At 28.5% G+C, this 12,365-nt stretch overlaps 1 protein-coding gene across 2 annotated transcripts in view; it reads right to left on the bottom strand.

Moving 5' to 3' along the window:
* Window positions 1-267: 267 nt before the first annotated feature.
* Window positions 268-12,365, bottom strand: part of LOC118199210 (uncharacterized) — an 85,020-nt gene continuing 72,922 nt past the window's right edge. For both annotated transcript variants that reach the window (XM_085809498.1, XM_085809497.1), the window contains exon 12: window positions 268-12,146. In XM_085809498.1, coding sequence (XP_085665624.1) covers window positions 12,000-12,146 — 147 coding nt within the window. In that variant the 3' untranslated portion in view covers window positions 268-11,999. The remainder of the gene's footprint in view (window positions 12,147-12,365) is intronic.

Genomic DNA, 12,365 nt, shown 5'->3' with positions numbered 1-12,365 from the left:
ATTCCAAGCAGGAAACTACAGCAAAGAAGACGAGCCTTTAGAGCTCGATAAGTATGCCCTGCAAACCGCAATGGAAAAAATTCCATCTTAACTGAGGAATTAGCAAAGGATGAAGGAGAGTGTATTTTAGATTAGAAAAGAACTTTGTTTAACTTAATTTTAAAAACTAAAAGATGTATAAAAACGCATTTTCATGGGAATGACACAATACTTAACACATCCATAATACAAAGATGGTCAATTTTAATCAGCCAGACATTTTCATCAGTAGCTGCATGAAAGCTCTCTTTATTTTCTCAAAGGAAAATATTACAATATATTAGCAATCCTTTAACAAACAAAACGATACATAAATTACAATACTCCAATAAAACAAACGAGACTAAGTTTAAATATTTAAACAAATTAAATAATGCACATTTTTCATAAACAGTTTGACTGGTAAAAGCAATACAAATTAGTAGGAATAACATGTCTAGATTATGAATATCACAAAGAAATTTTTCGAACACTATAACGGGAACACATGCAGTAACAGAAAAATATGTAAATCTGATGGATGTGTACAGTTAATTTGGGCTAATAACACTTTCAGCTCTCATAAATGCATCAACTTTACAGTTACCTTTTATAAATGCAAAGCAGTGATAACAAAATGTACATTCAGATCAATGATAATACAAACAGACAAGAGTTGTGCATAATGGTTTTAAGAGAATGTAACATGAAATATGTGCTTAGCAGTAAATGTTATAATTTTTAATATTTTGAAGGTCTCAAGCATTTAGGTATCTTACATTTTATCTGTATTCAATCAAAAGTATTATTTTAATAGATCTTCTCATTTTCACATAGCTATAAAACTATTTCTAAAACATTAAAATGACAAGCACCAAATTAAATTAAAAAAAAAAAAATCTTGGTAAGCATTTTAGTTGCATGTTCAAAGGAATTAATTGGAATACTACTCAATGAACTTTCAGTAATGCTTAAAAATGGGAGCGCTACAATTTTCTTGGACGCTTTGTTAAGGGATAGTAAATGGGAAGAGCATAAATAAGGGAAAGAAGAGTATAAGACAATTGGATCTCATCCTTCCCTGGTATTTTTAATAAATATTTGAATGGAAGTTGAGTAAAGTCGTACTGTAACTTGTAAGGTGCTCAAGGCCATGGAAACAACAGGCTAGGGTGATTTTGTGGACCTGATCTGAACTTTAAAATTAGAGGACTAAGTAACAGAAGAATCCTTTTTTTAACAGAACTGCATGAATTAATGATTATTTTACTGCTGGTTGAATTTTGGGGAGATCTAAAGATGGAACAACTGTTAAAGATTAAACATAATGGATCTTCATTTTACAGTTAAGGCATGAATTGAAAATACATGGAGGAATGCATATTACATACTAATTTCAGTACCATGACAGAATTATAAACATGAATATATTTGCTTAATAACATGAAAAAAATTCAAAAATGATGATTTTACATTGATTAGCAGGGTTTTGAAATGAAAACAGCATAGCCTAACTATCTAATCTCCTCGTCTTGCTTATTTTGTAACATAAATGAACTTTTAAAAACAATCAGTATGGTAATGCAAATATTCTTCCAAATACATACACATTTTAAAGAAACTAAACAAAACTTATGTTATTGGTGTGTGTGTGTGTATAATTTGTATTTATAATATACTTTGCTGGTAAAGGATTTCTAAAAAGAAATGTCGAACCTAACAACAGATCATGAAACAAGCTATGCAAAATTATAAAAATAATTTAATGAAAGGGGACACAGTTACACAACCTGCTCTTTGAAAAGATTCCTTCTATGACAACAGTTAATGTCACAAAAGAAAGCACAAAGAATTTTTACATACAAAATAAGGCAAGGTTAAAACAAGGTTGCAAAAGGTAAAATCAAAGGGACAATACCTAAATAGAATTAAAAAATTCTTAGCACACCTATTTACTTAATAAAATTGTACACATCATCAGCAGAGTGTTTTTTTAATATAACAGCTTTCCAATATTTTAAAGGCTTTAGAAAATGTTTGAAAAGTGTTTTCAATATCCATAACATGAGACCTGCCATCCATATAAATCTGTACCATACAGTTTGAAAATGACCCAAATCGATATTTAATCTCCAGTAATATTGTAAATATAATCTCAAATCAATATTTACAGTTTGAAAATGATGGCTGTCATCCATCCAAATCTGTACATAAACATGTATGTACAGTCCATGTACAGAGAAGACATATTATTATTAATGTCATATCATATATATTTAGTTATATGTAATATTATATAATTTAGTTATAATTAACATTAGTCAAAAAGTGCTCATAGAGTTTTACTATTATTTGAAAAAACATAAATAAGTATTTTCAAGCACAGAAAATCAGAAACATAAATACAGAAAATGATATCAAAGAAGTGCAGAGTTGAACTTGTGTAGAAAAGTATTTCTTAGTTACTACAAATTCAAAAAAGGGAGATTCCATTATAGCTTTAAAGACTAAGAATAACTGCAATTTAAATGAATCCATATCTTGAAATACAACACAGAAAGCAACAACAAAACTGCAGGAATGACATAACCATTAAGTTATTTAGGGATTCATTAAAAGGCAATGAAAATGTATACTAAAAAGCAATTTATATGCAGGAAATTAATTCTTATAAATGACATAAATTTCCACTTAATAAAAATTTGTTACTTTTTAATTGATGCAATTTATATAATTTTTACAGGACTTACATAGTTGACTTTTACTAAACTGAGAAAATTTCATTAACAAAATATATACCATTAAAACAAACAACTATACTTGACATCCAAGTAAACAATTATTAACCATTTGTTGATAGAGTCCCTTTCTTGAAAGATATACATACAGAATCTATTCTATATATACCATGTAAAATGAAAATATATTGCCAAAAGAAATAGAATTCTGATGATCAACTATTACACACACTTGAAAAAGAACAGGCTAAAATACTACTTTCTACTTATCAAATGATTTGGATAGAAACTCATCACTTTATAGTAACATGCAAAGAATTTAAATGCTAAGAAAATCAGCATGATAAATAAAACTGCAGCCATATTTTTATGGGCACAGGAGCAGATATTTAAGTCAACAGTACTTGCAAAATTACTTAATTCAAATGTCAATGCACAATAAAAATCTTTTAAATGAAATCACTGCATTATGAAGAAACTGGTAACACACACTAGGGTTACAAAAAAAGTGGAACCTATTATTCCATACGCCTTTATTCATCACAGTCTGTTCAGAGAGCACTTACTAGGCATAACATCGTGCATCAGAATTTGCACTTATTAATCAAGCTGTTTGGTATCTCTTTTTATTGCTATAAATTCCATATTTTAAATTACATGCAAGAAATAAAAGAGAATAAAATTCACACATGTATCATGATAAGCTTTCCAATCATAATTACGGAAAACAAAATATTAAAAGAATGATACTAATTGCCAACTTGAAATTATGCAGAAAAACATCAGATTATCAGCCCTCTCTTGTTTCTTAGCATATTTCTTAAGAAATAAAAAATTACAAAAAATTAAACTATACACCAGCATTAATCTTAGAGCAGTTCTGTGAATTTTATGAGTCGGATGACTCTTGAATATTTTTCAGAGATTCTTTCAAAATGTACACAATTCTTTAAAATTTAATGCCAATGTAAAGTAAAATTTTGATTCATCTTGCAGCTTTTTGAAAGAACCAGGGAAAAAAGAGGACTAATAACACACTGCCTGTGATTTGAAATTTGTCTTTGTAAGTTTTAAAATCTACTTTCATGCACAAAAACTATATTAGGTTGAATGCAGATTTTCTGCCATTCTTGGTTTCACAGATTTTACCGATTCCTGACCACACTTCACTAAACAATGTCATAAAAGATATAAAACAAGTGGCTGCAGCCTAAATAAGTTGTATGGTGTATTGTCAAACATTAGAGAAGGGTGCAATTTTTGCTAACCACTGATTTGCATTAAAGATTGAAATATTTTTATTTATAACAATGAATGTGTAACTTTCCTGTTAAATTTCTTAACACTTTACTGACCGATTGCCTATTAATCGGCTTTATATTGTCAACGCCTACCGGCTGATAGCCTATTAATCGGCTTTTTTTTGTCAACACCTACCGACCGTTCTCCTACTAATCGGCTTTTTATCGCCGACGCCTACCAACCGATAGCCTATTAATCGGCTTTTTTCACCAACGCCTACTGACCAATAAGCCTATTAATCACTTTTCTCAGGGCTATCTAAAAATAGCTTATCAATCGGTAGCCATGGCGATAAATAATTACCATTTGGTATATCATCTGCATTTTATTATTAGGGAGAATCTGCAGCTGAGCCGTCGATTGGACATGCATATGCTGTTGAATCACCAGTGGTCAGTAAAGTGTTAATATGAAATGATATAAAAATACTATTATTCATTGCATCTAATGCACACTTCACAAGAAAATAACACTTTTAGTTAGTGAAGCATAACTTTGGTCTTTAGGGATTAAATTGTTAAAAGTATCTATATAATAAAATTATAGTGAAAGAATCATTCTTATACAAACATTGAGTCTTTTACAATAATACTTAGTCTTTTTTTTTTAAAGATATTATTCGTACTATCTATTAAAATACATTAAAAACAAAGGCTGCAATAATATAGCTTTATTTGGATTTTTATTTTATGAAGACATTTTCAGTATCATCATCATCAACAACAGCAATAATTCATCAATCTTAAATGAAGATAAAGTGTTCTCTTCACAGAAGCATATGCTGACATTTAAATCCCAGATAAAAAAAAAAAAAAAAATTGCTGCTTAAATCTTTGGCTCTGTCTATAATAACAAATGCTCACACTGAGGGTTCCAGAAAACTGGTGTTCAATCTGTATTAATGTGACCTTACAATTTAAGTATGTAATATTAAAAATGATAAATTAAGAAATAATGCCGCACTAGTAAAACATATTAGAATAACTATTATAAAACTGTCTATAAGAATTATGTTGAAAATTATACACTTCAGCAAATATAAAATTTTGTTGCACATCTCATTGGATAAGAAAATCTTTTATTTACATGAAAAATAAAACAAAACTTGGAATGAAAATAATGCCTCTTTCTGACTAGGGGGAACCATAAGATTAAATATATCCCAGCAAACAGAACAATGGGAAAATTGAAAGAAGATGTACATAAAATTTAATACATATATCCATATACAAATGACTTAAATTATCACACAAGACTAAAAATTTATTCTGCAAACTCAGTTTGAAAAATCTTATTTTGATTCAAAATAATAAATCACACATAATAAACTACATAAGCCTCTGCTAATGGTGCTGGACAATCACGAACAGAAAATTTAAAGTTCTACACAGCAAATATGCCAGTTATAAATTTTCCATATTAATTTTTTTTAGTTAGAAAATAATTACTATGTGACTCAAATTTGTTCAAACTGGAGTTGTTTTAACACATATTAAAGCCAATTGAATAAAATATATGTGGCATTTTAACATATTTTATTCACTGGCTGTAAAAACATCTTAAATCATGCAACATCCACCATGCAGATACTATAGCACAGAAGAATAAAGAAGATACAAACATAAGTTTAATAATTTTCAGTACTTCAAAATGATACAAATTTACAAAATATGGAAATTAATTAGCTTTAGAAATTATTTTAAATATTAGGAAAATATGGGGGAAATAGATACATATCAGCAGTAGAGTTTTTTCCTTATAATTAGCAAGGAACAATATGTCAGTTTTCACTTTTGCATTCAATTTCAAAGTTAAATATCAATGATAACAAAAATTAAAAAATAGTTCAAGAAGAATTCTGATTCAGTATAGAGACTTGTATATTTTCAAGACTACTAAAAGCTATTTAACTGTTGATTAAAAGTTACAAAAGAATTACAAATAACTTATGAATATAATACCTAATATGGAATAAAACACATTTAAACAAATTAAAATTCTACATTATTAATTGAATGGTTTTTGCACTCACATAGCCACAGTTTGAAGAAGCATATGATTTAATGAGCAGTTCAAACATATAATTTTCAGACAGTTAATAATAATAACAAAAAGAAAGTCCATAACTCCTGCTGAATCATTATTTATTAAAAAGGTATAGAACAGAATTTCCTGTAAAATAGACAGCCACTCCACATAGTTATACGGTACAAAGTCTCTAATCCGGACGTCCATTATCCGGAACAATCTATAATCCGGACTTCAAAGCCACAAACTTACACATGCGCATTTGATGCATGCGTCTGCTATGCATGCGCGTAAAGCATTTACCCATGCGCGTTTCCGATAGTGAAGAAAGTTACAGAGAACGTTATTGAAAACGGAAAATTTCAATCAACAAGTTAGTTGGTATTCTCGACACAGCAATTACAGGACTTGAACAGTGGAACTTTGTAACAAGAAATTATTTCTGTTTATAGAATTAAAGAGAAAGTATTAGCACAAAAAACGAAGCAACTTAAACAACTTACATTGATAGAAATGTTTACTAAAGTAAAAAAATAAATATTAAGCTTTTTTTTTTTTGTAAATTTTGATACCCTTTAGATCATAATTGCTCTTTATTTCATAAATTACGGTTTCATATTTTTATTTGTATAATTTCTGCATGCCATCTTACCAGGTTTAAATTGATGATGTATAATTTGGCTACACTTGTTTCAGTAAAGCACTACATAACTGAAAGTTAAATGAATGAGCTACAAACAGCTTTTAGTAAATGATCGTTTTTCTATTAGTATGCATTTGTTGCGGTACCTGGAAAAATGAATGTAACAAGCAGCTGAGTTTATTAACTACTGTTTATAATGAGTGGGTACAGTAATATGAAGGCATTTAAGCAAAACCTAGCATTCTGTTCCAGGTTAGAAGTACAAGTAGCAACTAGAAAAATTGAAAACCATTGACAGATTAGAATTTTTTACCATCTTGAGCAGGATTTTCTTCTCTTTATAAAAAGATCCTTTGAAATTCTCTATGAAGTAGAAATTTCATATATTTAAATGCAAAAATAAATAATTTAAATAGTGACTTAGAGAAAAGTAATCACAGAAGCAGAATCTGAACACAACTTATGACTATTAAAGAAAAGTTTCTATGGTTTACTACAGTATACAAGATTTTAGTAGAAATTTTAAAATCTTACTGAAAAGTAACTTTTTTAAAAAAGAAAGTGATACATGCAATTATGAGTATTTGTGGAAACCTAATTATAGAATTAGGCAGATACACACCACTTGGCAATCCACAGAAGAAAAAATCAAACTCTGAAACAGCAGATTTTCTTTTGTCTTTTTATTAAAATTTAGGACTTATGTGCCATTATTTAAAACAGATCTTTAGTTTTCAAAACCATATTAAAATATATGGAAAATCAGAACATTTTAAGTGTTTAAAATAGCAAATTATGAACGTGACACTGACACTGCTAAGCAAAATTTACCCTATTCAAGGCAGAAAAATTCTTATGAAGAGCACACTGAAGAACTTAGCACACTGTTCAGTTACTGATAAGAAGCACACAATTAATTTAATAGAAGCCATTCATTATACCAACATGTAATGATGAACGATAAAATCTTCAAAAATTAACATATAACATTCTGGACATAGTTTCTGAACTAAAAGAAATTAGCTACATTAGAATAGAATATTTTTCTTTATAATTTGAAAGGAACAAAACACAGAAATAAAATGAAGCGTACATGCCAATTACAAGCATGGTTAAAGAACTTGAATCTTTAACAAGACACACCATAAAAATTGGAAAACCAGTAACAATCTGGAAAAAACAACCAAAACTAGTTATTCAATGAAAATATGAAGTAGATCTTAAACAAACTTTCACTGAAAATTACGAATTCCATTCACACAAAATTAAAGTGAAAATTACCAGCCAATAAAATTACTACAATGGAGAAAATGCTAAAAACCAAGATGAAAACAAAGCATTAATGCAGAGAATATTTGCTATATGCAACTATTAAAAGGAAACAGATTTGAATACACTATGTTAAAATAATGGACAATGAAAAATATTTTTTAAGAATTTGCAAATCTAGTGAATCTAAAGTGAGTTTTCTAAGTAATTCAGAAAAAGCATAAAGATTATCTAAGTATCAGATTGAATTGCCCCAAACCATTTATTTAAAAAAAGGTTAAGAAAAAACACTAAAAACATTTCCCAGTAAACTTTATAACTGGAACATAACATTTAAGATCCTAAAATATGAATATAATATCAGCTATATCTGTAGAGGGTTTTAGTACAATACAATGCACCGAGTTTTAACACATACGACATCTTGCTATTTTTATATAGTATGATTTAAGAGGGGGACCAAAGAAAATTTATACGTATTTCTAACTGGAACATATGCAAAAGGCACAGAATAAGCAAGCTTTGAAATATTAGCTTCTGTTATAAAACTTTTAACTTAAATTACAACAAATAAAGATACTACGGATCATTCAGTAAAAATTAAGACAGCTTAAACTATTAAAATCTTTAAACAATATTATATATCTCTTAAACTTTTTACACATAATTTAACCTATAAATATCTCTTACATATACCATGAAATAAAAAGGTCTAGTACCAGCTGTCTTATTCTAAACATTTAGTGCACAATTATGCATTTTATTACAAATAAAATTATTTATGCTACAACTTGAAAGCATCAGAGTAATTAAATTGCATTTAAAATTTATCCAGTAGTTATATAAAATTTAGTGATCAAAACTTTACACAGATAATAAAGCTTGACACAAGTGTTGAATGCACTGCATCAATCTTCAAAACAGCTAATATTTTGGCTTTTGAGCAAATTAAATAATCTAATTCCTGAAATTTATAATTATTTTAAATAATAGTCAGTTTGATGTTAATGGCAAAGAACTTGAAGAGTGCCTGCCTATGAAGGGATGCCATTGTGGATGACTTCTTAAGGGCTAGTGGCTTATATTTGCACTATGTAAGAACAAGTATTTTTGAAAACTTAATTTTCTTATACAAGTTTCTATACTTTCAACATCGTTTGGCTGGTATTCAGTTCACATGTAATGTTATAATATTTGTTTAGTCACCTTGAATTTAAGAATATGGCTGTGCAAGACTTTTTAGTAAGATAATCATTGACAAAGTACCTTTCTATGTACACATACATATTCTTTATTGCATGTGTGCAAATAATTAGAAAGCAAGCACCAACCTCCAGTTAAAATGCACTCAGTTTCTCTCTTCAACTTTGGTTAAATGAAAATTATTAAAAAAAAAATCTTGACATGCTGTGCACAAAATTTACACCATAATAATGTTACTTAGTAAAAATAATAATGTTACTTAAATAAAGAGTTTTGCTATTGATCTTTTTAACGCTTTATATACAAGATTTACAGGGGCCATCAGGAAAGATCCATATTACACTAAATTGACTAGAAAGTGCAGCTTCTTTTAACTAATATACTAACAGATATATAACATGTAAACATATATACAGTTAATGCCACAAGAACGGTATAGATACATGAATAATTATAATATGCAAACACAGAATTAAACAACATATAAATGCCTTAGTGCAATTGGGAGAAAATATGTAAAGCATAATGCTATAAAAAAACTGAATTTTTTTAAAATTTAACACCATCACATTTTTTTTTTTTAAATCAGCAACAAGCAAATTAAAAATTTTTCTGAAAGGAATGTGAAAAACATTTTAGATACAGTTAGCACCTCAATTTACACCAGGAGCTCATAAATTGAAAACATTTCAATTTGAATCACTGGGAAGTAAATGACAAATGTTCCCTGTGCCAAAATAATTTTGATTAATAGAATGTCTTCACAATTGCAATTCTGAAATAACATAAATGTAATAAAAGCACACATGCAACATCATAGAGGTAAAAAGAACTTTTCTTTGGAGGAACTCTACAAATCTGATATTTGCAGAGAAAACTGACACAGTTCTTAATATTTTGAAAGAAAATTAGAGGGAAGGGCATGTTTAACTGTAAATGGAAACAAAATAATTAGGTTAACTGAAATTTAACATACAGTAGTGTTTTTTCCTTCCATAGAAATGAATTAAAAAATTAAACTTCATAACACGCATTATTTTGTTTAATTGTGATAGACATTTCTAAGATACTCAAAAATCACTCACTGTGAAAGGTAAAAGCATTTTTAGAAACATGAGAGAAGCAATTAAAATTTAATGTTTAAAGTAATTTTTTTAAAATGAAAGTAATCTGAATATACTGTCATTATTTTAAAGACGTCAAAACAATAAACAACATTCCTGCATTTATTCTAAAATTATTATGACATACATAAATGAAGAACGTTAGAGGGGTCTTAAAGTTGATTATCTGTCAAACATTGATACAAAATGGGAAAGTAAAAAAAAAAAAAAACTTTCTGATGAGAGAAAATCAAGATGAAGTCAGAAGGGAACTCATATGCTTGCCCAAAATGAATACTTACACAATTAAAATACATATTTGGTAGCAAATATGAAAACTGGAAGGACTTTACTATCATTATTCTGCAGCATCATTAATAATTTCATTTTTAAAATCTGCCTGTAAAATAACAGAACTAAAACAGACTTTATCAAAGTTAGCTTGCTTGTGTAAAGTATTTTAAGAAATAAACGTGCTAATGTGGCTCTTTTGCACAACTGGATTTTATAAGCTACCACTCTAATACTAGTCAACTCCCAGTTAACTGATGGCAGATTAACCAGGTCTTCTGTAAAAGAAAGTTTATTGAAGAATAAAAAAAATAATCATAAACCATCAGTACGAATGAAAACTGTCTACAGAAAATATAAAAAGGAAAATAAGTTTGCATTGTATAACAGCTGTAACAGTTGATGATATCACAGTACTAGGGAATTGTTTCTACCTACATCAGCATGCAATTCAATTGTAAACAGTTTGGCATTGTACTGTCCAATAAAAAAAAAAAAAAAAAAAAAAAAAAAAAAAAACTAACCAAATTTTTACATGAGCTTAATGACTTTTTAAGTTCTGTTGTAAATATTGTTCCTTAATGTCACTTTATAATTTAGTTTCTCCATTTTCATTGATGCTTTCATTATTTATAAAAATGTTATTTTTCCTTTGAATACTAATTTATGTAACCACATGAATTTATTCTACATATTAAACTGCATGGAAACATAGGTAAATGATAATCTGTATTTTTCTGTTATTTATAATAAGGCTTTTTTTTCTTTCATGCAATCTTTTACTTGCTCTCAGAAAACGCAATTTTGAGTTAACAATGGATGCCATCGCCACTGATTTATAAGATGACTGCATATTTGCACTGGGTAAATTTTATCAACACACTTAAACTTCATCACACAACCAGGAACTACAGTGTAGGAATGAAATCCCTTAAAAGTACACATTAATACTCAAATGCTTATACTTGATAAGCAGTTTTTACTGATCATCTAACCATAATAGAATAATTTGCATATTGAAAGGAAAAAACTCCAAGAATTATGATTTAGTACAAGCAGCAGCACACAAAAAAGTAAAATGTTAAAAATATGTTTTCACATTCCTCTAGGTTTAAAACTAGTATTATTTTGAATTATCAGAAATTGAACCGGCACAAACTGAGGGCTACCTGTATACAGACTCTTACACTTTACTTTCTGCTCCCAATAACTTATTGATTTTCTAAGACAAGCCTGAAGAAAACATCCAAGGCACACAACTCAATACATAAATGAAATTTGAAGCAGGATGCTTTCTGAAACCTGGTAAGCCAAAACACAGAAATATAAATAAAGTCTTTAGAAAATACATATCTAATGACATGAAACATACACAAAAATTATATATCACGTTTTGGGACAGTTTTACATGCTTTTGTACCCTTGCCAGCTGCTAGATATTTCTTGTTCACCATTTCGAAGTGAATTTGATTGAGATTTTTCTTTTTTTCTTTTTTTTCGACAAATTCGCTCTTGAACTATATCAACAGGATCTGACTTGGTCATTGATACCTGGAAAGTAAATTTTTTTTTTTTTTTGCTATAATAAAACATACAAAAATTTTGTGCATAAAAGTATTAATAATAAAATATTTTTCATCCATAACTGCAAATGAAAGTATTCAAAGGCATTTAATTCTTTCCATACTTATGCTTATTCCTAACGAACCCTTTCAAAGCTTCTGCCATATAGATGCCTAAATAACAGACTGAAAGATCCTTCTTAAAAAA

The sequence above is a fragment of the Stegodyphus dumicola genome, chromosome X2 (genome assembly GCF_044657685.1).
Source record: "Stegodyphus dumicola isolate Sdum_Otavi_A_Nest chromosome X2, ASM4465768v1".
NCBI lineage: Eukaryota > Metazoa > Arthropoda > Arachnida > Araneae > Eresidae > Stegodyphus > Stegodyphus dumicola.
The sequence above is the reverse complement of the archived record's forward strand: the minus strand, read 5'-3'. Positions and strand labels throughout refer to the sequence as shown.